Raw genomic sequence first — 26,231 nt, 5'->3', positions numbered from 1 at the left:
ATCCATTCAGCCACCGCCCCAGCCCCTCTACAGTGTGCATCACGTGACTGACTCTTCACGGTTCCGCCCAAGGCTGTTGATAGTTCAGGCCCCGCGACGATGGCCGCCGAGATGGACGAGGACGTGCCTTCGTCCAGCTTCGAAGCATTCGCACAGGCGTACAGAACGGCTCGGAACTTGGATGTAGGTGCGCAGCTTGACCCAGAGTCCGGCACGGCGCTTGTGTTTGCTGATCTGTGCGCTGAGCGTACGCAGGCGACGTCACTGTCCTTGCCGCATCTTCAAGATCATTATACCGAGGATGATGCAGCCTGGGAAGCAGAAGAACATACTTGGAAGCTCATACATGCATTATTTGCGTACGTACACACGCGTATCTAACCATAGCGAACGCAAATTGGAGTCGCGTTCAAGCACCATACCACCAGCATTGCATGTGTATGAAACACCTCTTGGCACCGTACAGCGTGTGCTACAGCATAGTCCTGAGCTTTCTGAGCTTAAAATTATTCGAGAATGGCTACAGGATGTGCTGCCAGTGCGACACGCAGTCGAAGTACGGAAAGGATACATGCCGTTTACCAAGAATGCTCTCCGAGCAGAGAAACGTGCACAAGTCAGCGGCATGGCCTCTACGCGCTTGGGCCGAGAAAAGCTTGTGCAGCATCTCGATCCAGATGCAGCATCGCGTGGCCCAGGAACGTGGGACGTGGAAGACTTACACTATGAAAAAGCGCTTGTACGTAGCCTGTTTGAGTACGTCCGAGCGGGCGAACTCGACATGGCTCTAGACCTTTGCGCACAAACAAGCCAATCATGGCGTGCTGCCTCGCTCCGTGGCGCAATTTTCTATCATGATCCTTCGATATCGGAACCAAGAGAAGGTGTTGACGGGCCTCTAGGGAACCGATCACGGAGTGCATGGCGCCGCATTGCCCGAAAAGCAGCACTCAACGTATCTCTGGATCGGTATGAACGTGCCATGTACGGTGCTTTGTGTGGCGACTTGTCTTCCGTGCTTGCTGTTAGTGAGTCGTGGGAAGAGCGTCTCTGGAGTTATGTGAACGCCCGCTTTGAGCAGCAACTTGAGCAACTTGCTATACAAAATGCGCCCAATGGTAATGTGCAGCGTATCGAGGAAAGCACGGCGGAGGCGACGGAGAGCCTAGAGTCTATCTTTGAGCAGCTGGCTCATGCCTCGCCCCATGCATCAACAGAGGCACTTGATCCATACCATGTGGTACAGCGCGCTGTTATCACAAATAGTGTGCCTGATTTATTGGCACGTGTGAACGAGCGGCTTCCCGAGATGCAACTCTTGGAGGACAAAGTATACGCTCGCCTCATTCGCTTTTTCGCGCACCTTGCGCTATTCTGTCACCTCATTCATATTCCTCTCCCCGTCTCTCTTCGAGCACCGATTCTGAATGCTTATGTGAATGTTCTACAGAACGCTGGCGAAGGCTGTGAGCTAGTGGCCCTGTACTCCTCAAGTCTCGAGCCAGACAATGCACACCAAGTCTATGCTGAATTTTTGTGTGCGATGGATCCGGACACATCGCTAGAAGACCGTCGGCACGCTCTTTTGCAGGTTCAGCCACATGGTATGGACCCGGCTGTTGTGGCGAGCAAGACTGTGGACCTTCTACTCGCTGAGCTTGTACCGGCCATCGTGGACGAGGCGGAGATACGTGAATGGAATGCGAATCTGAGCATGGATGAGCGCCGCCTCATCCTCTCTATTGACTGGCTCACATTCTTCGACGCAACATTCCCTCATGCGATTTTGCAAACAAATACAATGATGCGTGTATTTATGTCGACCGGCCGCTTGCACGCTGCCCACAGCCTACTCAAGCACTTACCATCGGAGCTGCTTGGTGTCTTGAGCGATGTCTCAGTGGCGCCAGATCAATTGATTGAGCTAGATCACTGGCGCAGTTACTTTGACGTGCTCAACAAAAATGTGGCTGTCCGTGGCCTTTGGAGTGACGCAGCACTCGCCAACTCACATACCGACTACCATAACTGGGTCGAAGCACTCGCCCAAGCCTCGGAATCAACGCGTCTTGCCTGCCTCGAACTGCTTGAACTGGGCTGGCTCCAATTCGATATGGAAGACGACTCTCTACGCAGGGAGCATCTCATGTTCATTCGGCGCAAGTATATCCCTGAAATTGTTACGAGTTTGCATCTCATGCTTGTCGATACGAGCCAGGTGCTTGCAGAAAATCTCACGCATGCACTGGCGCTACCGAATCTCGTGGCCGATGAGCGTCTTTGTCTGTACCTCGAGTTCTCTGAGCTAGCCTCTGGCTCCCCGGAGCCGCTCCAAAAATACCTGGCTCATGTCCGCGAGGCGGCATTGGTGGCCCTGGACCGGCGACAAGATGTGCTTGGGTGCAATAAGACACCGTCGGTATAGTACATACATTGCTATAGATAAAAGTTGCGTCGTGAAACACTCATCTTAGGTTTCCACTTGAACTCGATGCCATCGTTAGTCGAGTATTCTGCCGAGTCTCCTGCATGCGGATCGTCTGCCGCAGGAACCTCTTCGAGCTCGTCCACAAAGCGACCGTTCCATGCGCCAGCGCCCTTTGGCAGACCAGAAGATAGTGACATCAACTTGAGCGTGAATCGCGGCCCAATTTCTTGCAAAGCTGCCTTATCTGCAGACCGGAACTCGTACCGATGACGCCGGAAGAAGACAAAATCACGTTGGTTATGTGCCGTTACAACTTGTCTCCCCTCGAGATCTGGTACAAGAGGAAATAATCGCTGAAGCAACTTACCTACACGGTGTCCTAAAGCCGTAGTAAAGTTGTTTAGGATAAGCTCAGGGGTATGAGGAGTGGGTCGGGCATGACCATAAATCTCCTTGCCCAGTTCCACAGATGTGAGCCGGAACAAAGCCGTGGGACCGAGTGGAAGAGCTACAAGCGTGACAGAGCACGGCTTCTTGTTCGCTTCACCCACAACGAGGACCGCATCAAAGCGTCGAGCACGCGCCCAACTGCAAATCTTGCCGAGCCCTGCACCTTTCGCCTTGGCTCGTGCACGGTATTCAGCTCCTGGGAAAACATTCAGCAGCTCCTTGATGAACTCGCGCACAGCCTCAGCAGGATGGCTCCGTGCATTAGCTGAAGTGAGATGCGGCGAAGTCGAGTTGGAAGGAAGTGATGTTGTGATGAGAATGGCCGGTGGCGCCGTTGGATCATTGTCCATGTCGTACTTGGCTAGTTGGGGATCTTGCACTTCTTCTTCGATCGATTCCTCTTCCTCTACCTGCTCTGGAGCTTCGGAGTGATTTTGAGCTTCCTCTTCATCCTCGTCTTCATCTTCTTCCTCATCCTCATCTTCCTCCTCTTCGTCCTCCCCCTTGTCTTCTTCGTCTTCTTCGTCTTGGGCGTCCACGGACGTAGGGGGCGCTTCTTGCGATTTCATCCATTCAGGCACTTCATGGGTATTAGGCAGGTTCAAGATTGTGGGATTAAAATCGCGCGTGTTCTCAATAGTTTGCTGCTTGTTCGATGCAAGGCGCTCTCTTCGAAGTGACTTGCCTTCCTTTGAAGAGCGCTCCGCCTTGGCCAACTTCAGGCGGCGTTTCAATTTGCTCTTGGCTTTGTCTTTACGATATTGTTGATACATATCCTGCCTCTTATGTTTGTTCCCAATGTGAGACACAGATCCTGTCTTGCGACGAGTATCGTCTGCATCGGCCCCTGCTCCTGCCATGGCTGTTGCGGCTGGTCGAATGAGCACATGGCTTCAAAAAATTCTTTTTTCGCAACTGGCCACGTGGCTCGGACTCGACCGGCCCCGTGGTTCTTTCCGTTGCAAGTCAGCTCATTCCCTCAACCAACCATGTCGGCTATCTTTGCTGCCACTCGTGCTTCGCTCCGCAACACGCGCGCTCCCACTATGATGCTTCGTCGTTCTCTGCACATCGAGAACACGCCTGAGACTGTACGTATACATTCTTTTTTGGAATGTGCATCTAACAATGTGACAGTCTCGTATGTTTATCTTGCGAATTTTGTTCCAGTAAACTAACCAATATCAGTGCCTTTCCGCACTGGCAGGAAGCACAAGACTTTTGTGGGTATCTCTGTGGCGTCTTTCTTCGCCACGGGTCTTATTCTCCCAACTATTGCTGCTCTCTACCAACAGTACGTTTCTTCTCATCACCCCAAGCTAACCTTATCAGGCTCAAGCAGTAAATGCGTTGGCCCACCACTTTGAGTAGCATAATCACCAATGAAATCTATGTACCCATGATGCAATATTCTCAATTTTTCTCGAGTATCCTACATGAGAAGTACGACAAAGTTGCTAGGGAAAGTATTCGCTCCCGGTGTACGGCGCGCTTCGTCCAGGAGCTCGCCTTGCCACCATCCGTCTGGCTCTGTGTGTGTGACCGCAATGATATCGCCTGCTGTGAAGCTGAACTCTTCGGGCAGCGATGCTTCATAGTCATACAGCGCCTTGACATAAAACAGGATGGGCTCACCACTCTCGCTGTATTGTCCTGTCGGCGGACGGGCGAGTTGTGATGAACTCGGGCCCGAAACTTGACTGGATGCAGTGCCTTGCCCAGCAGAGGATGCGTACCGGCCGGCCATCGTGTCTTCTGTGACTTGACCTCGTGCATCCAGCGAGATGCCCAAGGGCGAAGTGGCACGAGGCTCCTGCTTTCCTTGACCGGCACGTCGCTCTGTTGGGAAAGCTTGGCCATAATGACTGTGAATTTGCTCCACAGGCAAAGGCGATATGCTTCGCTCTGGAGGGTGCATAAATGCCGCGGCTGGCGATGTCGATCGCGGAGGTCGTGCATCAGGCGTAATGGCACGATGCCACCGAGGGTCAGTCATAACCTGTGAGGGCGGCCGACTCTGCGCTTGTGACGATGGCTGGAGTGGTTCTTGCGACATGGGAGCTGACATTGTTGTGCTGATCGTGCTGGTTGGACGGCTACTGGGCGTAGGACTCTTGCGACTCTGGCGCAAGCGCAGATTCGCCAGCGCCTTGGCAATAGGATCATCTTCATTCGTGTCACCTGGTGGTGGTGCAGCAACTTGAGACATGGGCACGGATGCTGCCTGCAATGGTGGCTGCGTATGATTTGCAGGTGCCACTACCGGGCTCACCAAGGGCGGTTGCATGCTGGGCGACTGAGCTTGAGCAAGGGGCGTAGCTCCAGGAGCGAACATGCTATTCCTGTTTGAATTAGACGGCGGCGGAGTGCGAGTTGGCGGTGAAATCACTTGTGATGGTGAAGAGCGACTCATAGCGGCGAGATAGTTTGGCACATTCGGTCCTTGTGGCGATTGTAGTGCCATAGACGCCGGTGTCAGTGGCGTGCCTGGATGTATTGACGGCGAAACTGGTCGTAACATTGACGGCGGGATATTACCGGGTGCAACTGAGGGTGTTGAAGAGTGCAATGAAGGTGAGGCACCGTAACTTGATGTAGCGGGCGTCTGTGTAGCTAGGACAGATGCGCTTGGCGGGTGCATCCCATCAGCCACACGAGTAGAAAGACGTGAAAAGTGCGCTGAGCCAGTGGTGGCAGCAGCCGGCGGTGCAATACTCTGGGCGTAGTTGACATATTCAGGCGCTGCAGGAATATTTGAGCCTGTGGCAAATTCACGCACAAAGTCGCGCACATCGCGAGTAGATTCACATCCCTCAAGAGCCACACGCACCCGCTCACATGCCTCATCGTCTGTTACACAAATGCTGGAAATGGCGTTTGCCAAGCCCCAGATATTAGTCTTGAGAAACTCTTGACGCTCCTCTTCTACGTCCTGGCATATGTCAAGAAAACTCTTATACTCAGAATTCCATTTTTGTGTCGTCTCTTGCAGGGCCCGCACATAGCTTTGATAGTCGCGGTCTTCGCTCTCAATACCCGATTGAACACGCTCCAATTTGGACATCACCTTGTCGAGATCGCGACCTTGCACCATATTGCTCTGTGCCGTGTATGAGTTGATCTTGGTGCAATCCGTTTCATACTTTTCACGCGCTCGATTCATGTACTGTGTTTGCGTCTGCTTATGCTTGTGCAGTTTGGTCACCGACGTTTGGGCGTCGCGGCGAAGACTGTCAACGCGCCGCATAAAGTCGATCAAAGGCCCTTCTACTTCTTTGCGTATCGAATTTTCCAGCTGAACATGGGAGCGAGCCTGCGAATCCGTCTCAAGGCGAACAGTGTCGAGAGCATGGCGCATAGGTCTGCCGTTTGAGTGAGCTAAATAAACACGTACCCTGTCTCATATTTGCCTAATGAGGTTTTAGCAAGTTTCGAGAGCCGTTTGGCATATTCATGTTCAATTTCAGCACTAATGTTAGCCACTACACACGTACCGTTCTTGATAATACGCACGCAAGTCCTCCATTGTTCTCGTAGTGTTTTTAATGAAGCTTTGCATCACATGGTAGCCCGCGTCATTCTCACCCTAACGTGTAAGCGGAATACATAAAACGAATACTCACCCAGAAAGAGTTACAGAAAGCATAAGCATCAACATTATCTGGTGCAGCGCCTAAGGCTGCGTTTACCTGCATCATCGCAGATGATTTTGTGGGTGTATATAGTGGATCCGATCACCGCAAGTGTTGCTTTGCGTATCACGCGTATCGGCCGAGATCCACACGTGGTAGCATGTTGCAGGCCTTGTGCATATGGCAGACGAACTCGTTATCTGCGTCGTGTCCAAGGTCCTGTATCACCACTACGGCAAAACATTTGCTCTGGCGCAAGACGCCAGTCTGCGGCATATTGCGCGGTGTCGCTCCTAACGTGATTGTGCCAAACACCAGGAATGCGGCGCGCAGAGCGTCTTCCTGAGCCCGTGCACAGGGGCAATGGGCGGGGTGGTTGGCTGCGTCGGTGGTGGCACAAGCGCCCTCTTGAGACGCAGGAAAAACATGCCCTCGACACTTTTGCTATGCATACAAAAGAAGAAGCAAAGCAGGTATCTGATCACGAGACGAAGCAAGCTTCTCGTTTAAAATTTGCCCATGCTCATCAACGCATTTTACCGGAAGATTTACCTCAGGATTATGAACCAGACGAAGTTTACCGTGGTCTAGATGAATATGTCGCTGCAAGGAGGAGTGTGCGTAGAAAAGAACAGCGTATGAATCGACGCTCTGCCTCTCACGATTCGGATAGCGACTCAAGCCACAGCAGCAGCTCAGACTCGAGTAGCGGCCCCCAAGTTATTTCGCGTATTCGTGCCTTATTTGGGGACAGCTCAGACAGTTCAAGTGACTCGGAATCAGACAATGATGACTCTGACGCTGAGTCGTCCTTGCGGTCATCTAGCGCTCGAGATTCCCATGACACGGATGTCTCGGATCGTTTGTCCGCGACGAGTGTTCGTTCTCGTCGAGATACGTCTGTTGTCAATACTCCCAACATGTCGTCCGCATTTTCTCCCTGGACTCCTCGCTTAAGTGCACTCACTAGTACGCGACGAAGGCGAAGGCATAAGCGCCGTCAACAGCGCCAGGAGCGCCCCGCGCACATTGTCAAAGCTAGTCGTATGGCTCGGCGTAATGCTCGTCGTTTGCGTGAATTATCTGGAGGTGTTACCGAATACACTCTTTTCTCCCCAACAGGCGATGCACGTTCTAATACCGTTTACTCACATTCTTGGGATCAAATTTGGGAGCGCATGGAAGAATACTTTCAGTATCATCGACAAACGGATGGCCATGCGGGCGACCTAGGCATACCGGGAGTTTCTGAAATACCAAGTGAAAGAATGCAACGTCTCAACGATGAAGATTTCTTGAAACTGCCATCGCCTGCGCTTAATTTGGACAATACAGAATCAAAACCTACCCAAGCTGATGATCATGCGGAAATCTCTTTCGAGCAGGAACGTTTGACTGGACGTCACATGTCAGACGTACCTCTCACTCCTTATTTCCGCTCCAATATCTCGGGAGAGGTAGCGCCATCGCCGATGCCATTTGCTTCATTGTCTACTAAACTAAAGCCACAAATGAAATCTGACCCAGTTTCACCCTTGCCTGGCAGCAATCTTCCTAATTCCTCCACAATAGATACCATTCCCGAGGAGCCTGCCGAGTTGTATCTACCTGAAGCTGCTCTCGATATATACGGACAACCACACAACGTTCAACCCAATGTAACACCCCCTGATGTCGCCATAACGAAACATTCTCTTCGATCTGACCCTTGGTGGCTAGATATCCGGTGTCCCACCTACAAAGATATGCAACAGCTAAGCCAACATTTTCCGCTGCACCCACTGACGGTGGAAGATATCTTAAAGCAAGAACCGCGTGAGAAGGTGGAAACATTTGAACGTCTCGGGTACTATTTTGTTGTTATTCGTGCATTAGATGAAAACCACTTTCGTTTTACTCGTCCTAGCACTAAGCGCAAAGATGATAAATCCACTCAAGATACCATGTTGCTATCACCGGGACTTGTGGAAGCACAAGTTCCAAAAACGCCGCGCGCTCGGAATATCGCTCCAAAGCAAACTTCGGAAGAAGGGCGCGTTCACATCGAAACTGTGAAGTCCGAGTCCGGCAAGGAGGGTCTAGAGGGTTTGACGGCTGGTTCTGTTTCTCTTTACCTTGTCGTATTTTCCCATGGTGTGTTGTCATTCCACTTTGAAGATCTTCGCAATCATACTGAAAGAATCCGTGACAAGCTAGATTCCGCTTACACAGACATGCAGCACAATGCTGACTGGATTGTACACAGTCTGTATGATTCAATCGTTGACGCATTTTCCCCTTATGTTACATTCCTGCAATCAGAAGTTGAATACGTGGAATTTCTTTCGAATGACTTAGACATCACTCCATTCCAGGACGAGAAACGGTCGCTTTCAACAAAGATACGCCGTTTTTTCACGGAACCGTTGTTCTCGACACCTGACGATAAACGTACGGGTCTTATTGCCGAAGATCTTCTTCGTTCGCTACCGGAAGGAAGTAAAGAATATGTTGAATATCTTGTTAGGCGCTCGAAAAAGCGGAAGGCATTTTCTACATACGATGCTCTGCACCAGAGTCATTTTATTTTGCGTCTAACGCGTGTCCGCGAGGTCGTAATGGGTCTTACGAGGCTGTTATTGCCTAAGGCGGATGTCGTAAGAACTCTGCGTAAGCGACTTTTTGACTCAAAAAACTTTGTGCGTGAAAGCAATATGCTAGAATTATACTTTGATGACATTTTCGACCATGTTGCTTCCATGTTGACTCAACTTCAGGACCGTGAATACGGCCTGAACCACACTCATTCAGCATTTCTTTCGATATCATCATTGAGTGCCAGTCGTTTTCAACGCCGTGTTATCATAACGCTCATTTGGGCTTGTATGATCATCAATATTGTTTTCTTCTGCACGTTGTATTGCACCTCTTTCAGTATGAACGTTCAAATCCCGGCTGACTCGGCCTTATGTGAGGGTGATGACGGTTCAATAGGTGATTGCACCCACACGCCTTTTGCTGGAATTGCTTCATCACTTGTTGTATTTCCCACTATTTTGATTGCTGTGTACAGAGTAATAATGCGCCGCTCAGAAGCCCGATCAAAACGAAAGATGGCTTCTCGATAAACCTTATCTATGCAATTATCAGAGACAGTCGTGCCCAATAATCACCACGTGTCTCTCGGCATTTACTAAATCGCGGCCGAGAAGTACATAGTGTTACAACGCGACGCGCCGCGTCATTTACTCGATTCCCTTCCACATCCCGCCCGTGACATGCTTGAAGCAAAAATTGAACAGGCTGTTGTGGTACGTCTACGTCTTCAGAAGTCCGCTCACACTTCAGCTTAAACGTGTGCTTGACGGTATGTTCCAATGAGGCTTTTTTAACATGGCAGCCATCAAGGATCTTGTTGAACATGCAAATTTCGACTGCAATGAAGAGGGCATTGTATGTACTGCACTGATCTAACCCATTTCACAGCGCCTGCAAGCTATGGACAGCTCGCATGTAGCTCTCTCAGCCGTTGAGCTACGTGCTGACGGCTTTGAGGAGTATCGCTGCGACCGTCCTATGAGCATTGGTATAGCCATTGCCAGCCTTAATAAGGTCTTGCGCAGTGCCAACAACAACGATATCTTGAACATGCGCAAGGCTGATAATGCGGATAGCCTGCACCTGGTTTTTGAAGGCTCAAGCTCTGACCGCATTGGTGAATTTGATCTTAAACTTATGGACATCGACACGGAGCATTTGGGTATTCCCGACACTGAATACGACGCTGTTGTAAAGTTGTCCTCCAATGAATTTGCTCGTATTTGCCGCGACTTGTCGAACGTGGGTGAAAGCGTTAAGATTACTATTACAAAAGAAGGTGTTACGTTCTCGACAGAGGGTGAAATTGGAGATGCGCGTATGACTCTGAAGCAGGGCTCAGGTTCAAGTGCTCGTCTTGAGGATGACGATGACATTGATCCCTTGGACGACGAAGAGGGTGATCGTTTCAGTAAAAAGCGCAAGACATCAGCGGCTGGTAGCTCGACCACTGGTGCTGTTGTTCCCGTTGAAATTCAACTTGAAAAGGCTGTGGCTCTTACTTTCAGTGTTCAATACCTTGTCAACTTTACCAAGGCTGCCCCACTTTCATCAGCTGTTACGCTTCACATGGCTGATAAGGTGCCTCTTTTGGTTGAGTTTGCATTTGAGAATGGGCATGTGCGATATTACCTGGCTCCTAAGCTAGCGGAAACCGACGATGATTAAATTTTAAAAAATAGAATTTTACCGTGTCAGGAATAAGGAATAGATCGTTGATGATGATCCATAAATCTGCCATTGTTGACAACAAGGTGCTGAATGTGTGCTTGCGGCTAGGTATTGACATAGAATTCAATTTGGAGTGCAATGCATCGAATTGTAAACATCAAATCGCTCCGGCTGTATCGTAAAAATGTTCGTCATCGCTAGGAGAAACCGGGCCCCCATGATCCTTTTCAGGATCTTCTTCTCTTAATGTACCCTGATAATTTGGATTGGAGGGATCACGTTCAGGGTCGTACCTCCAAGAAAAGTTCTTAGGCAGGTATCGACCCGGATTCCAAATATTGAGAATAACACAAGCAACCAACACGAAAGATGAGTCGAACGCAAAGAGAAACCACTCTGTTGTGGCGATCTTCCCGGTCCATCCCATACCCATTTCCACCAGGCGATAAATGGAACGCAAAATGATACACAAACTAGAAAAAAACGTAGCGATGAGGAGAGGCCAAAACCGATCAATACCTGGTGGGGGGTCTTTCCTTACCGCTCGACAAAAGGTGAGTAGGAGTATCATGTATATAAGATATCCAAACAATTGTACTGCCACACCTGCCTCAGTGACATGCGAGCCTGGCTTGGCATCTTCATCTGAATCAGCAGTGGCAGATGATCCTGCACCAACTCCTTGGACAACAAGTGAGATAACATCAATCGTCACGAATAATGGCATGATGAATATAGGCCGAATGAACACATACTTTCGTGGAAAAAGTGTTGTGACGCGACCGAGCGTAGTGAAGTGGACCGCAGCAAAAAGACAAGGTGTGATAATAAGTAGACACATTGTCGCCACATAGGTATCACGCATCTTATCAGGATCCATCAATTTTTCGTGATCGCGACCAAGAATGCGGGGGATATATCCTCCAACTTCCGCCAGGGTTCCGATCGGCAGAATAAACAACCACCACTCACGATAAATAAATACCTGAATGATATGTACGATTGTCGTGAGAGCATATAGGGCCAAAAATACAGCATTAGGAGCAAGCATAGGCTTGTATCCAAAGAGTGAATTTTCGGCTTCTTCTGCCGTCAGAACGCTCGCGACACTTGAATTCATGGTCGAGTTCATGGTTGTCAGTATCGCTTAGTGTCTACGAATCAATGGCTCACTGCGACCCCTGTGTTATTTGATTAGTAATTTACAGGGATCTTCAAACGCTGGGTAAAAAAGCACAGTTCAGATGACAATAATGTAGGACTATAGGGATGATCAGCATTCAAAACGAGATCGTATGGACATGTGGAAGTGTCACTCATAGCATGATACAGGGAAGAAATCGTATCTGATAAAGTATAGGCCCGGATGTTTCGCATCGGGCATTAAAAACTAGAACCATGTCGAGTAAATATTCTTTTTCCAAGAACTGCGCTGGGCTGAGAGTTGTTCAAAGAAGAGTCAAACTGAAACGCCTGACCAATCACGTTCTCTGATGTAACACGGTGCAATCGAGAGGCCGGAGCAGTTAAGGGCTTCTCGTAGTATTGCCCCAATCCAACAAACGGCGACTTGTTAGAACAAAACACAGAGAGGTCCGCAGTCCATTTACGCCAGAGAGCATCACTGACGACCAGGTCGTACCGAATAGTCTTCAAAAAAACGCGTTCCACTTGATCAATTTCAATCGTTCGAAGCCCGGATATCTTTGACCAGGTTCGATTAGAATATGTGCGATCTTGAAGAAACTTTGAAGCAACAACAATAGCTGCTAAAAACATGCGCCGACCACAAAGCAGTGGGGATGCAGATCGCACTGGGATCGTCGGTTGCGGCTTATGTGTAGGCCGGCTCTCAGGACCGTAGTCGTTGCTTTGAACGGATAATGAAGGCAACGGAGGCTGAAAATTCGGATTCAAACTGGGTGGTGAGGATGTGAATGTGTCTGTGTAAAGCGCACGACATGCTTCACCCGCGCCTGAAACCGGATTAGTTGCTTTATCAATCATCTCATTCAAGGATTCTTTACACCTTGCACAATACAGTAAGGCAGCTTGGAGCGTGAGGCAGCTAGTGCGACTGCGACGTAAGATTTCGCGAACGAAGAGGACAAGGGGAAGGGGGTTGTTCGGGCATAAAATGTTTTGCGACATAGTGTCTTGTTCGCACACACGGCTTTCTCGTGAGAACCGACCCCATGTAGACGAAATCGTTGCCACTGCTGCTTCTGCATGAATGTTAAAACATTGTCCATATCTTAACAAACTTACCAACTAGGCTTTCCACAAACAAGGTGCGGCTAAGATGCATAGTCACATTATCGTTCAATTTCGTGACATTGGGGTCATCATTGGAAACTGGCCGCTTCACTGTAGTTTCTGGGCATTGCAAGGTCAATGTGGACGATGACGACGCAAGGTTTGTAAAAGGGCTAGATTTTCGCCGTTTGGTCGAAGGTATAGGGGCATTAGAGCTCATGAATTCATCGTGGTCAGCATCCATAACGTCACTAAGGCGCCTAGTTTTATTTGAATAGCTAGACGTTGCTGGCGAGGTTTCTGTGCTACTACCATTCCCGTTTAGCGAAAAAGGCGAAACATCAGTACGCGACAGCGCTGTGGATACATCTGATGTGGTAGACGACGTAGACTGCGAGGACTGCGAACGGTGGACATCATGCCCTTCATGCATGACGTCTTGAACTAGCCATGTAGAGGGGCACGTAAACTTACTAGGTGGACTCATTGAAATGATTACACAGGAATCAAAGCCGTTCCTCGAACGACACCTGAATGTGGTGGTTCCGACTTCAAGAATCGAAACAGGATGCTCAGGTTCAATTCAGATAATTAAGCGATGATGATCGAACATTTATTCGACATCATCTCTGCAGTTTCGTTTTTTCCTTCTGTACGTCAAGTCAGTCGAAAGCAGTGGCGAATGCTTAATGAAACCGGTAATGGGTGGCGTTAGTATTTGATGGTTGAGCGTGTCACCACGAACTAAAGCAAGAGGTTCTCAGAGCACTTCCTGTTAGAACCTGGCTTGTTTGCTTTGTTGCTTTGAACGCTTGTGGTGGCGAGGAGAACTTGCACGCGTCAGGGACGACACGAGTCAAATGGAAAGGGTGGTGACTCGCTCCTTTATGGATGACCACAAGCCATCCCATGATTTGCCACCGTGCATGAACCAACACGTGACTTCACTGTGCTACTCTCAGGCACGCTTGTCAAATTAGGGATTTTTGACGTGATTCCGTAAGACGTCTTATGTCAGGCTGCGTAGGAGGCATTCTAAATTTGGAGGCATACGCTAACTGGATGCATCATTGCAGTTGCAATGGAGAAGCTCGTGCATTCGTTGCGGAATCTGGACTTGGCCGTACCTAACGGCGAGCAAATTGTAGCTCTCATCGATGCCGATCCACGAGCGGAAAAGCAACTGGCGCAACAATTAGCTGTCCCTGTTAGAATTGAGTTGAGTGAGGAGGACGCAGGGAGCGCTGTGATGGATGCAGCGCTCATGAGTGGCGCCACGGAAGCCATGCTGGAAAACTATAACACAACTCTAAAGAAAGAGACTGATATGCTTGTAAGAGAAGTGGAAAACTTAAAAAAACCTATCAAGCTTAAGCGTGTTCCTTTAAAGGCGTTACTAGCCGCACAAGATGCGACCATTCGGCGACGTGAAGTTGAACGAGCCGCTGGCACGTCAGAAAATGGACGCGTTTATATACCCCGTCAAATTATGGACACGGAACACACGTATTGCTCTGAGCGTCCGTTGTCTGAGCTTTCCCGCATTGATTGGGATGACCTGTGTGCACCAAAGCGATTCGAGCATAAGTACCTGCTAGTACAGGTGGCATCGCGGCTAGCCTTGTATGCCAGCTGTTCATTTGTGGGTGTAACACCGAATGGTGGGGCATTGCCTGTGAGTATCGCGCACTTCACGCCCAATTTGCATTTGCATGGCCCAGAGCTTGATGCACTCTTGCCTGTTGGGACTAAGCTCCTGATCAGGGAACCGTACTTGAGTCAGCATTACCTGGGTGTGGGTGGACCTATCACTGGAGATAAGGGTGTAGTAGGCGTGCGTGTCGACACACCCTCGGACGTGCATGTATTGGATGATGATGCGCCTGTATTGCGGGGTGTGACATGGACACACGACCTGGATGCGCCCATGCCTTCCGATGTCTTGTGGCGTCAAGAGGGTCCAGTCTCGAGAGCGCCGTCTCATGCGGCTCCGTTCATCTCTCGTGAGCGCGTTCAATCTGCTGTCCGTGCTCTGCTGGACCAAGAAAGGCCAGGTGCTGCATGGCGTGAAGTGCGCGCAGCTGAGCGGTACGGTATATGGGGCGCGTCCTTGGAAGATACCCTTCTGCAAGTCGATGTGCTTCTTGCCTTGGGTCAGTACGACCAGGCACTAGAACGTCTACAGCATGCCCCAGATTTGGAGGAGTCTGTACTTCAACGCCGCCAGGCGGCTGAAGTAGCTCTCCGACTCGGGCGTGGTGGCCCATCTGACACGGATCTACACGAGATGTTTCTATGCACGCTTCATGACCCGACGCCACGCTTTGCGTATGCAGAGTACGTGGGCCCCGTAAACGTCCAAGATATTCCTGGTGCAGGTCGTGGCCTCGTGCTGACGCGCGACGTAGAAGAAGGTGAGCTTCTTCTCTTTTGTCGGGCCATAGGCAGCGCTTATGCCAAGGACCCTGCCTGCGACGGTCTGCCACTCCTACGCTGTAATCCCGATGTGGGTGTCACAAGCACCACGACACAAGTACTAGCTGCGACCCGATGCATTCATGCTATTCTTGACCGCCCAGAACTTGCGCGCATATTCTTGGGCTTAACAGCAGGTCCGCAGACACCATGTTCGCGGTATGTATATGAGCCATACCCCCTGCATAAGCCGGCTGCCAGTGACGTGTTGGAGCCTGTATATGTATCGGCGCACTATGTAAACAATGTATTGCGCTTCAATGCATTTGGACCAGCTGCTGTGCCAGCCGCCGAGGCTGGCAATGATCCCATGTCCCGGTCTACGATGCCGCACCCTCTTCCTGCCATTCTGAATCATGCCTGCCTACCGAACGTGTCATCCGTCTTCTTTGGTGACTTTGTCACAACTCGCGCTCTGCATCCGCTTCCCAAAGGCACTCAGATCATGCATCAGTACGTCCAAGGTGAACTGCCCTACGATGCGCGACAGGCCCAGCTGTCGAAGCACGGGTTTATTTGCACATGTAGGCTGTGTGCTCTCGATGTCGCCGATGGTGTAGAACAGCGCAAGCGCCGCGAAGAAGTGTTTGCGCGCGACTGGCCACCGCTTTTAGAGCGCAGTCGTGCCCTCTTCAAGGGCCGTGCGGACTCTGAGGCTCACAAAGACATGGCTGAGGCGCTCTTGGCTGCCGCGAGCACACTGGAGAGCACATACGCCCCAACCCGTGGTGCATTGCGGCCTGACATGGTCGATGTATGGTACCGCGTGGCCATGCATGTTCGACAGTACGACGTGCCACAGGCTGTACGACTTGCTCGCCAAAGTCTTGAAGCGACGGGTGCCGTCATTGAACCGTTTCAGCCAGGTAAGCGCCACGTTTCACACTTGCCGGACCTGCACTTTGATGGCGCGATACGCAGTATGCTCATGCTATTTGACACGCATTGGCAGCGCCACGAGGCGGATGAGGCCCTGGCCTGGATCGACGCGGCTCTACAAACCCACATGTGCATGATTGGCGGCGGCCGCGCTCTCTTTGTACAGCGCTGGGCACACGGAGACTATCCTCTTGATGCATGGCTTGCTACATGTTAAAAGGGCGGAGCTCCATCCACAGGGCGCCCAAGCCACGTCCACCGCTGTAGGTGATGCTGCCATACATCCCACTGAAGGTGGCCCAGTAGCTCTATCTGCAAGTCTTGTGCCCGATGTAGATCCTGCTTGGTATCGCTGGCACCCCGACCCAGCTCCTCGAGCTGCTTTTGTACCATCTGAAGTGCGTAGCCATAGCGTGCATGGTCCTGGTGCCAGCCGATGAGTAGGTTCGCGTGCGTCGCCTTGGTCGGTGCGTCAGCTGCGTCCATGAACTGTCGAGCATGCACCATGGCCTGAATCGCTGGCCCCTTGTGGCCCAGTGTTCTGTACGCTTGCGCTTCTCGCACGAGAGTCCGGACCAAAGCAGCCTTTTGCGCCTGCATCTCTTTGGCCTTGGCCTTTTGCTCGTGCGTCTGCTCTGCGGCTGGCGGCTGTTGTGTGCCGAGCCACAGAAGCAAGCCCGTCTCATCGATGCAGGAGCGCGCGTTCTGAGCAGCCCCTATAACGGCATCATCCGTATCGCTAGCGTCCATGGCTGCGAGGTTGATAGACAAGTCGTTGGGATAGTCGTGCAACAGCTGGTCCACAAAGTTATACTTTTCCTCCTTGGGCACCTTGCTCACCAAGCCTGCTAGCAGCATCGGCAGCGTCGGAGCATCGTCTGTCTCCTTTGGTACCGATGAGGGTGGCGCCGGACCTAACACGACCTCGATGGGCACCTTGGCATGTCCACCCAGCGTCAGAGTGCCCAGCACGACATCGCCCAATTTAGCATCGCTGGGCCACTGCTCGTTATCCAGGGCCGTGGAAATAGAAAGAACAGCTCTCTCGCCTTTGTGCAGCTTGAGAGCTTCTTTGGCGGCATGAGCTCCGGCCGTCAAGTCGACATGGTCACGATACACGTCCAGCGAGATGGGCTTTTTCAGTTTGTGTTCAAGCGCAAGCGGAAGAGCCTGGAGCGCCTCGAGCACCGCGGCATTCTCATGCAACGCTTGCACACGCAGCGTGTACTCGCCCTTGACAAGCTCCACGGGCTTAGAGTACACGTCACCGAACGCCACAGGGGCCTGGTTCACATCGATCAGCTGCGTAAGCAGCGTCGTTGTGGCGTCGTATACATAGCCACTGAGCGGCGTTTGCCATGTCCATGAGCCTGCCTCCTTCACAGACAGAGGATACTCGAGCACAAGCTCATGCAGGTGGTGACCAGAGGGCTGCCTGTCGCGCGCGTCACGTAGCGGACGCAACACATGCTTCGATGGACGCACAAACGTCCGGTGGGTGTCGAGCGACACACTCGGCTTCAGCTCTTCACACCGCACGAGACTAGCGACATCGAGCTTCACCAGACCCTGGCCCGTGTGGCCCGAGACTTGAGGCACCGTGTCAAGACCATGGAACTCGACATCCATCTCAAGATCAAATCCAGCCTTATTCGACCAGAATTGCGCCGCGCACAGCTCGAGCGTCATGCCACCGTGCACAGGAATACGTTTGCTCATCGGCTCATTTTCATTCAGAGCGAGCACGAAGTGATGCTCTACGCGGCTCAGACGGCGCTGGGGCACAAGCTGCAGCATATGCAGCCAGAAACGAACGCTCGTGTTGGGCGCTTCGTGGTTCATACTCCGCACGCACACATCAGCCCAAGTGGCGCCACTCGGTACATGCACAAACTCGCGTCGGATCTCACCCGACGACAAGCGCACACGTGGGTACTTGTACGTCGCATGCGATGGCACCACTGGCTTGACGACCGTGATAGGCACGTCAAATACGACTGTCCCGTTGCGCTCTGTGTCACGGCCCACGACGCAGGCCGTGTGCAGACCGGGCGGAAGAGTATCAGCAGCCACACGAATTTCAAACGTACGGCCATTGCTGCCAAGTGCGAGGAAGTCAGGCACATGCACCCATGGCTGTGTGGCACAAAGCGACGCCTTGACATCGAGCGCATACGCACGTTTTGTTTCACCGGCACGGAAGCTGGGCTGCACCGTCACCAGGAACTGCGTTGTGCGATGCGTTTCCTCCGTGCCGCGCAAGTACACACCGCGACGGTCGACCACACCAAGTGGCTTGCCAGGAGGCGTAACGCTCACCTGCATGTCTGCATCCGCATAGGGATCATCACGGTGCGCCACAATATATTCCCACGCCTTTTCCACGTCCAGAAATTTGACACCCTGTGGATCTTGCACGTCCACGCCCGTTTCCTGAATGGCACGGAAGATACGGAAAGGCGTCGGCGGAATACTCTCTGCCTTACACGCACTGACAAGCAAAGCAACGGCGCCTGCCGCGTTGGGGCTGCTCATCGACGTGCCGTTCATCAGCTGCGTCGACTGCAGGGCATAGCGGCAGATCGACGTGATAGCGGCTCCTGGCGCGTAAATCGACACTCCGGCAGCGCCATCGGCAGTGGGGCCACGACTGCACCAAGTCGTCACACTCGATGGCACACCACGCTCGACCAACGCATACTCCGCCTGTTGCATGTCGCCTTCGTTTACATACGCACCCACACTCAACACGCCGGATGTCGTACCGCCGGGCTGTCCCACTGTCGTAAGCGCAGGTCCGTTGTTGCCTGCCGAACTCACGAAGCACACGTCATGCTCGCGGATGACACGCTTGAGCGCATTGGCAAAGGCTCCCTTGTCTTCCACACCAAAGGCTCCGTCTTCACCATACGACATATTGGCCACATCGCAGCGCGTATCGATCAACGCCTGTGCAGCGCGGAGGAGCGCTTGTCCCTGCTCCATGCTTCCGAGACGCGCATCACCGATGCGCAGGCTCACAATCTCAGTGCCAGGAGCCACCCCATCCGTGGCAGGGTCTTGGGTCTTGGCACCTATAATGCCAGCGACATGCGTGCCGTGTGTGCCCGACAATGTCACAATCGAAAGTACGTCACCATCGCCCACAATATTGACCGAGAACGTCAAAAGGTCCATTTCGCCAAAATACGACCACTCTCGCTCCAGTCGATAGTCTGTCATGCGTGGTTTGGAGCGCAGGTCAATTACATTGTGGCGATACGCGGCAGGCTCGCCCTGCGAGGGATCCACGACATCCCCCTCAGCGCCACCGACCACAGCGCGCCAGTTCACACCGTCATGAAATACCACAGCCTCAAGCACAGGTCCAGGGTCTTTCCAGTTCTTGGCAAGATCTTTCAACACAGCTACTCGAGCCTTGAGATCTTCATGGTGCTGCGCAGCGGCGTTTTTATCGCTCGGCTTCTCGGCCCCTTCGTTCGCTTCGTATGTCGCAAGATCATTCAGTGCTTTTTGGAAAAGAGCAGAGTGACTTACATCAAACGCCTGCTTTCGCTCCCTCGTGCGTCGCTCGACGAGCGACGTTGGCCATAAATCATAGGCACGTTTCGTGCCAACTTTCCACACGCCTGAGGGGTTAGGCCATGATGGGTCCACCAGAAGCGTGCGCTTCGTGGTGGGAGAGACCAGTTGCAGTGTGGAACGATCTGCATTAAACTTGGCGGCCACTTCCTGGAGTTTGACATCGCCTGCTCCGGAGCAGTCAATGATATCCACCACCTTATTAGGTCCATCAAGGCCCAGTGCGGCAGGGTCTACACCCGTATCCAGTACAGCTACACGTACATTGCGTCCATCATAGTTGGGAAATTTCTCCCTGAAAGACTCGACCTTGGTGGCCTGCTTTGGCAGCAGACCATGGATCGGAAATGACGATGAAGAGGTTGCTGTGCTGATATGTGCCATACGCGTCGATGCCATCAGTCTGCGTGGAACGGAAGAAGAATGCGAAATTATTCGTGATATGCACTGTGATGAGTGACGAGCCACGTACCGTTCGCATGCGATATGCCGCGCTGATCCTCGTCCCACGTCGCCAACGGTACGCGTGGCCTGCAGGCGGAGGTTCTTCCTCATCGCCAGCAGAGCACGTGATGCGATGATGCGCCAACACTCGACCGGAGTGCCTCAAGGTCCCCTGATTTGGATTATGACTGATGACAACCATTTCGATGTACTTGTCATTGGCACAGGTGTGACAGAGTCTGTGTTGAGTGCGGCTCTGAGTCGCGCTGGTAAGCGTGTGCTGCACATCGATACCAACGCGTACTATGGCGCTGAGTGGACGAGTCTGACACTCTCAGAGCTGTCTCAGTGGGCGGCCAAGTCTAACGCTGACCTTGCCTTCCCACGCGAGCCAGCTGCGCCTGGCTGTATACCAAGCGCTTGCAAAGAGGTGGATCGTCACTATTCTATTGCTTTACGACCAGCGCTCCTGCCGGCGCGCGGTCCCATGATCGAAGCCTTGATCCGCTCGAATGTAGCTTCGTACGCGACGTTCCGTCTATTGGGACGCACGGGTATCTATGATGGCGAGCACCTCGAGTGTGTTCCTAAAAGCAAGTCGGACATATTTCGAGATAAGCGTTTCTCCCTGGTAGACAAACGCAGACTCATGCGATTCTTGCAGACTACTATGGATCCGTCGGCGCAAGAGGCTTCAGATGATCATGTTAGCATATCCGAATACTTGCGCAAAAGTATGGGATTCGATGCCAAGCTCGAGCGTGCTGTCATATACGGTGTTGCGCTGTGTTGGGACTCCAATGAGCCCAGCACAAGTGCTATGGATCGGACACGTTACAGCCTGTCAGGTCTTGGAAGGTACGGGGACGCGGCCTTTCTTGTCGCCCAATATGGTGGTGCTGGCGAGCTGACACAAGGATTTTGCCGCTCATCTGCTGTCCAGGGCGGCGTTTTCATTTTGGGACACGATGTGCACTCCCTGGAGCGGACAGAATCTGTCTGGACATTGCGGATGAATGGTATTCATGAATCCTTTACAGCGGATCAAGTAGCAGCGCCGGCTGCCAATATGCCTCACAATCGCGTCACGGCCCCACCATCCATGCTCGAACACGTGTCCGTATTGATTACGGATGCCTCTATCGACTGGGCGAAGCACATGCCTCTCGAGGAAGATGAGCCTGTGCCTGAGACAGCGCTGCTTGTGTTTCCACCCACCAAGGAAAACGAGCATGCTGTCATGGTCCTTGCTCAAGGTGAAGGTACCTTTTCGTGCCCAAAGGGTCAGTTCGTATACTATGTCACCACCTATCGCCGTGCCGACGGTACATCGGCACGCACATGCCTGGCAGAAGCGGTCGCGAAGCTGCATTCCCTGCTGACGCACGACGCTCCCTGGATTGCTGAGATGTATTGCTCACACACACTCACAACTGACCACGATGGCTCTTCCGCCGCTTACGTCGACACTTCTGCCCGTCCACCCAGTACCTCGATGGAGTCCTCATTGTGCCTTAGCAGTCAAGAATGTGCTTCTATTTCAAAACGGCAAGCCGTGCCAAATATGACAGAGTCTTTGGATTTGTGCGTTGAAGCAGCCGAACACGCATTCTGGCGCATCGTCGGCGAGCAACATCGCGATCCGGCGCTTCGTTTGGCTCGTGCACGCCTTCGTGAGCATGCACCTTCTGAGTACCAAGGACGAGGAGGCGTAGATCCCGATGGGCCGCCTGTCGAAGTGATGAATTCTCCAGTCGAGATCGAGTTCTTTGCTCCACAATCAACCTTGAACGAGAATGCCCTTTGACAAGCACATGCTTAGTCCCGCTGATAATTTATCACGATCCGTATTTCTCCCCTACATGTCTAACGTCATTCCATGCGAACTATTTACGCTCTGCATAAGGCCAACACGTCTTGAGTGTTTCGTGCCTATCACCACAGTGGAACCCATGCTTGTTCGACTCAGTATACATTCTTGGGAGCAGCTTTCGACGAAAAAAAAAAAAAAAAAAAAAAAAATACTCTTAGACGCGTTGTAACATGATGCGTAAGCGCATGCGTCAAGTGCCGGTACTTGACTGGGCATATACCTGGACCTAGACATGTGCAGAGTACTGACATTATGAGACCCATCGTGAATGCCAGCACTTGGACGCTACTTCATCTATATTGAGGCGTGTAAGCTTTGAGGATAGCACGGCTTCCTTCACAATATTATGATTCCGCCATGCAGATTCATTGAGCTTACACGACGGAGCTGGAACTGTGTGGCACGGACTAGTGAACGCTGTTGGTCACACTCGTGATGTGATAACAGATTCGTTTCAATTTATCACTACTCAGGAGCCTCATGCCGTGCTGGTAATCTCACAATGAGACGTGAATCCGCCGCTCAAGGAGAACTCCTATCATTGACCACCCATCATGGCACTCTTATCTTGTGGAACAAATCGGATGCGCCTTTTGACTCTCGCTCAGCAACGAAGAATGATTCTGGCAGTGAGCCAACATCATCCAGTTCGACCCCCTTGGGAATGGTTTTCTGTCAATCTCAGATTTCTGTTCGATGTCTGATGACGATGGTGAGAATGATCCAAACTCGGAATTACGGCGTGACTCTGTCTATATTTGTCCAATATCAAGTACTGAGTCTAGCTCTGGTAGCGATAACAGCCATCATGTTGACGTTTTTTCTGGACGCGCCCCGTTCAGACATGAGGGTGTGACTCAGACTCGGATTCGGAATTCGCATGCTTGTTCTTGTTGACTGAGATTACTTGCTTCGCCCTGAATCAGACTTGCGTCAAAGCCAGGCTTGTCCAACTCAGGCTATCTTTGCAGTGTCATGATCATGAGCGGGAACGTCGACAGCGTCAGTTGTAGTATAGCTGGGGATGACCGAGTCTCGCGAGTGCCCATGACCAAGAAGCCATGCAACAAACTTGTCTCCTAGTAAAAAGGTACGAAAAGTATCACAGCTACATGCAGAAGCGGGATGAGGTCTTTGATGTCTTTGACAATGAATCTAGCCGCGGATTGAGCATGAGACCAAATAACCCAAGCTCAAACGACCATGATCCGGGCACCTCGTTCGTCGACGGCTCCCCTTGCTACAATCTGGACTCAAAATATGTTGGGAAGCCGCTTCGGAAAATATATACCTCAAATCAAACTTTTTGGTTAGAGATTTTCTTTTTGTCATTCGTGTCAGCTTTGTGGGAAGTGTGAGGAAGAAAACCCGTGCCTGCCTGAAGAGCTATTTTCAAATGACGGTGGGTCTAAGCGCAAGGAGCGCAGCAAAATATGTACATAGAATCCGTATTTATCTTACTTTCGTTTTTGACAATATTCAAGACGCTAGTGTCGCTTTCCCCTCTGCATTTATGTAGTACCTCCAGTGAAGAGGTCAATGTGGTTGCTTGACCCAGGCTGGTGGGTCTGAGCGCAAGTCATGATGTGGAGGCTTTCCACCACGTGGGTTGATGTAGGGGGGTTCACGGCTCAAGTGCACAATTTATGCGACCCCTCGCATAATGGGGCTTGGCCCTGGACAAAATTTTGTCGGCATGCACAGGCTGTGCTGAGAGACTGCCTATAAAGGCCGAGACAAGAGCCGCGTGCTGTCGCTGACTATCGACAGCGTCTTCACTCGCCCTGAAAGAATCATGTTTGCGCCCAAAGTATGGGCGGCGGTGTTGTTGGCAGCTGTACTGGCGTTGACCTTGGCTACAGAAATCAGCAGCGGACACTCGACGATGCCTACTCCGGGGTCACACCATGGAATGATCCGTCGCCGTGGCTTGATCGAATCTATCTTGCGCGGTGGTGAATTTGGCTCAACGGACACACCTGCACCTACCACGACCCGGTCTACATCGACTTCTCGCACACATTCCGCGACCCACAAATCATCGAGTTCTTCCAGCTCGTCTTCTGATTCGGGTCAAGGGAAAACATATGAGGGCGAGGCCACGCATTATCAACCTGGTTTAGGCTCGTGTGGTGATAACAGTGATGCTTCCGAGATGGTGGTCGCAGTGTCGCATAGCAAGTATGATGCCAAGGCGAAGAGTCAAAACCCCAACGAGAATCCATTTTGTGGCAAAAAGGTCAAGGTCACGTATGAGGGCAAGTCCATCGAGGTCAAGGTGGTCGACCGCTGCCCGGGCTGCAGTGAAAATGACTTGGATCTTTCACCTTCGGCATTCAAAAAGTTGGCTCCTCTTGGAAAGGGTCGCTTGAAGCAAGTTAAGTGGAAGATGATTGACTAGACTGGTGCTAGTCGTGCTTTTTGTGTATATTTCTGTGTGAGACGTTGTGCATCATGCACTATCGACTCGTTTGTCGTGTGTGGATGCAGCATGTATGGCCATGTGACATCCCCTTTGCGACATGTTATAGTGCATCGCTACTGGTTAGAAATGTATCTACGTGCTATGAACACGAATGGCGTTCGCGTGTATCAAGGGCACATGCGGCCTGCTAATCGGAGTCGTCGTCGCTGCGCGTGTCAACGGCTCCTTGGGCCGTCACTACGCGAAGCGCGATCCTTAATATCATACCGAGCCACACCAGCAAAATCATCTGCAGCATGCCCAGCAGTACGAGAAAGAAAACGTACGACGTGGGTGTGAGCATGTGGCCTGAGGCCAGATTATACGTCGTGCCAAAGGATGTCAGTCTTGGAGCGTCCTTGTAGCAGGACCACCAGACAAAGGCGTAGCCAATGTGCCGAGTGATGATCCATACCAGCATGAAAATGGCAAAGAGGACATCACACAAAGTTGTGCAGCCCATGTACTTGGACAGCTTGGCGAGGCTAAGGCAAATGTCTGCAGGGTCCATCAGCAGCAGGATCGCGAAACCCACATAGTGGAAGCACGAGACATAGGAGCCACCAATAAGCAAGAGCGTCACGAAGTGATGCGTGAGCATTTGCCAGTAGTCCGAACGGCGCTCCTCGAGATGAATAACAAACACCTGATGGATGTAATTGCTTGCTTCCCACAAATACACTGCCTTGCTGAGCGCATCCATCGTTGTGACAGGGTATCCCAGCCATAGGTGCTCTGGTTTCCACACCCAGAAAGGCTGCCTCTGTATAGCTAACACGACGAGAAGCAAAGAGGTCGCATACAAGATCAAGACCCAGCCCTGTTCGGCAAAGCGGCCAATGCGACGGTGCAGCTTCTTTTCAGATTGAGCTGGGTTACCGCTTGGTCGAGACACGAGCATGTGTCCCAAAGGAAGCAAAAGGCACTGCATGCAAACGAATCGAATCACGAAGAGAATCATGCCCCAGACGAACGCGAATAACAAATCGAATGGATCACGCTCGTACTTGGTGGATGAAGATGCACCTGTCCATAGTGAGCGAAGGTACTGCCACCCGTTGGCAGCACTGTTTGCACGGACAGCGCCTGACAAGAAGAAACACGCGGACGTGACACGGTGAATCGTTTCGCACCAGCTGTCCCATACTTCGGGTGAAAATAGCCAAGTCGGCAGACTGAGCGGCTTACTTGCCTGAAACGCAGACTGTAGCCACTGCATTCGAAGCGGACGCTGAGACACATCCGTGAGCCAATGCAGCCACACTATCGAAAGCAGTACGGTGCTCACCATCACCACGGCGCTCATTTCCCATCGTGAGACCGATGCGGCTTTCGTGGGTGCAAGCGCAGGCCTTTGACCCGCTACGCCCTTTTGGCTCTTGCTTTTGTGCTGTGACCGTCGACCGCCCTTGCTCATGCGTGATGGTAAAAACAGCGTCCGTCGAAGTGGTCGTGGCACTGGGCTATGCACGCGATTAACTCACGTGCACAGATCCATGG

The 26,231-nt window shown here is 51.8% G+C and overlaps 13 protein-coding genes across 13 annotated transcripts; 7 read left to right on the top strand and 6 right to left on the bottom strand.

Moving 5' to 3' along the window:
- Positions 1–99: 99 nt before the first annotated feature.
- Positions 100–2,425, top strand: MRET_1171 (nuclear pore complex protein Nup107; the record flags this gene model as incomplete). The annotated part of the gene is made up of 2 exons (XM_027627798.1): positions 100–359; positions 388–2,425. 2 exons carry the CDS (start codon positions 100–102, stop codon positions 2,423–2,425), a joined length of 2,298 nt encoding a protein of 765 aa, XP_027483765.1.
- Positions 2,426–2,436: 11 nt separating this feature from the next.
- Positions 2,437–3,738, bottom strand: MRET_1170 (ribosome production factor 1; the record flags this gene model as incomplete). Its single annotated transcript, XM_027627797.1, has 1 exon — positions 2,437–3,738. The coding sequence occupies one exon, from the start codon at positions 3,736–3,738 to the stop codon at positions 2,437–2,439; it is 1,302 nt and encodes a 433-aa protein (XP_027483764.1).
- A 129-nt stretch (positions 3,739–3,867) lies between these two features.
- On the top strand, positions 3,868–4,223 carry MRET_1169 (cytochrome c oxidase subunit 7c; the record flags this gene model as incomplete). The annotated part of the gene is made up of 3 exons (XM_027627796.1): positions 3,868–3,973; positions 4,067–4,172; positions 4,211–4,223. 3 exons carry the CDS (start codon positions 3,868–3,870, stop codon positions 4,221–4,223), a joined length of 225 nt encoding a protein of 74 aa, XP_027483707.1.
- An 87-nt stretch (positions 4,224–4,310) lies between these two features.
- Positions 4,311–6,576, bottom strand: MRET_1168 (cell division control protein; the record flags this gene model as incomplete). The annotated part of the gene is made up of 4 exons (XM_027627795.1): positions 4,311–6,240; positions 6,273–6,347; positions 6,373–6,464; positions 6,502–6,576. The coding sequence occupies 4 exons, from the start codon at positions 6,574–6,576 to the stop codon at positions 4,311–4,313; spliced, it is 2,172 nt and encodes a 723-aa protein (XP_027483708.1).
- A 254-nt stretch (positions 6,577–6,830) lies between these two features.
- On the top strand, positions 6,831–9,617 carry MRET_1167 (magnesium transporter; the record flags this gene model as incomplete). The annotated part of the gene is made up of 1 exon (XM_027627794.1): positions 6,831–9,617. One exon carries the CDS (start codon positions 6,831–6,833, stop codon positions 9,615–9,617), a length of 2,787 nt encoding a protein of 928 aa, XP_027483705.1.
- Positions 9,618–9,767: 150 nt separating this feature from the next.
- Positions 9,768–10,755, top strand: MRET_1166 (proliferating cell nuclear antigen; the record flags this gene model as incomplete). The annotated part of the gene is made up of 4 exons (XM_027627793.1): positions 9,768–9,800; positions 9,838–9,856; positions 9,890–9,942; positions 9,976–10,755. The coding sequence occupies 4 exons, from the start codon at positions 9,768–9,770 to the stop codon at positions 10,753–10,755; spliced, it is 885 nt and encodes a 294-aa protein (XP_027483706.1).
- A 160-nt stretch (positions 10,756–10,915) lies between these two features.
- On the bottom strand, positions 10,916–11,890 carry MRET_1165 (RTA1 domain protein; the record flags this gene model as incomplete). Its single annotated transcript, XM_027627792.1, has 1 exon — positions 10,916–11,890. One exon carries the CDS (start codon positions 11,888–11,890, stop codon positions 10,916–10,918), a length of 975 nt encoding a protein of 324 aa, XP_027483703.1.
- A 251-nt stretch (positions 11,891–12,141) lies between these two features.
- MRET_1164 (G1 S-specific cyclin Pcl5) lies at positions 12,142–13,501 on the bottom strand (the record flags this gene model as incomplete). The annotated part of the gene is made up of 2 exons (XM_027627791.1): positions 12,142–12,983; positions 13,027–13,501. 2 exons carry the CDS (start codon positions 13,499–13,501, stop codon positions 12,142–12,144), a joined length of 1,317 nt encoding a protein of 438 aa, XP_027483704.1.
- A 594-nt stretch (positions 13,502–14,095) lies between these two features.
- Positions 14,096–16,585, top strand: MRET_1163 (SET and MYND domain protein; the record flags this gene model as incomplete). The annotated part of the gene is made up of 1 exon (XM_027627790.1): positions 14,096–16,585. One exon carries the CDS (start codon positions 14,096–14,098, stop codon positions 16,583–16,585), a length of 2,490 nt encoding a protein of 829 aa, XP_027483701.1.
- Positions 16,582–20,431, bottom strand: MRET_1162 (tripeptidyl-peptidase II; the record flags this gene model as incomplete). Its single annotated transcript, XM_027627789.1, has 2 exons — positions 16,582–20,397; positions 20,423–20,431. 2 exons carry the CDS (start codon positions 20,429–20,431, stop codon positions 16,582–16,584), a joined length of 3,825 nt encoding a protein of 1,274 aa, XP_027483702.1.
- A 147-nt stretch (positions 20,432–20,578) lies between these two features.
- Positions 20,579–22,201, top strand: MRET_1161 (Rab geranylgeranyl transferase escort protein; the record flags this gene model as incomplete). The annotated part of the gene is made up of 1 exon (XM_027627788.1): positions 20,579–22,201. The coding sequence occupies one exon, from the start codon at positions 20,579–20,581 to the stop codon at positions 22,199–22,201; it is 1,623 nt and encodes a 540-aa protein (XP_027483699.1).
- Positions 22,202–24,062: 1,861 nt separating this feature from the next.
- MRET_1160 (riboflavin aldehyde-forming enzyme) lies at positions 24,063–24,668 on the top strand (the record flags this gene model as incomplete). Its single annotated transcript, XM_027627787.1, has 1 exon — positions 24,063–24,668. One exon carries the CDS (start codon positions 24,063–24,065, stop codon positions 24,666–24,668), a length of 606 nt encoding a protein of 201 aa, XP_027483700.1.
- A 211-nt stretch (positions 24,669–24,879) lies between these two features.
- Positions 24,880–26,148, bottom strand: MRET_1159 (acyl-CoA-dependent ceramide synthase; the record flags this gene model as incomplete). The annotated part of the gene is made up of 1 exon (XM_027627786.1): positions 24,880–26,148. The coding sequence occupies one exon, from the start codon at positions 26,146–26,148 to the stop codon at positions 24,880–24,882; it is 1,269 nt and encodes a 422-aa protein (XP_027483894.1).
- Between the last annotated feature and the right edge of the window lie 83 nt (positions 26,149–26,231).

The sequence above is a fragment of the Malassezia restricta genome, chromosome II (assembly GCF_003290485.1).
Source record: "Malassezia restricta chromosome II, complete sequence".
NCBI lineage: Eukaryota > Fungi > Basidiomycota > Malasseziomycetes > Malasseziales > Malasseziaceae > Malassezia > Malassezia restricta.
Note: the sequence above shows the minus strand (reverse complement) of the source record. Positions and strands in the feature narration are given on the sequence as shown.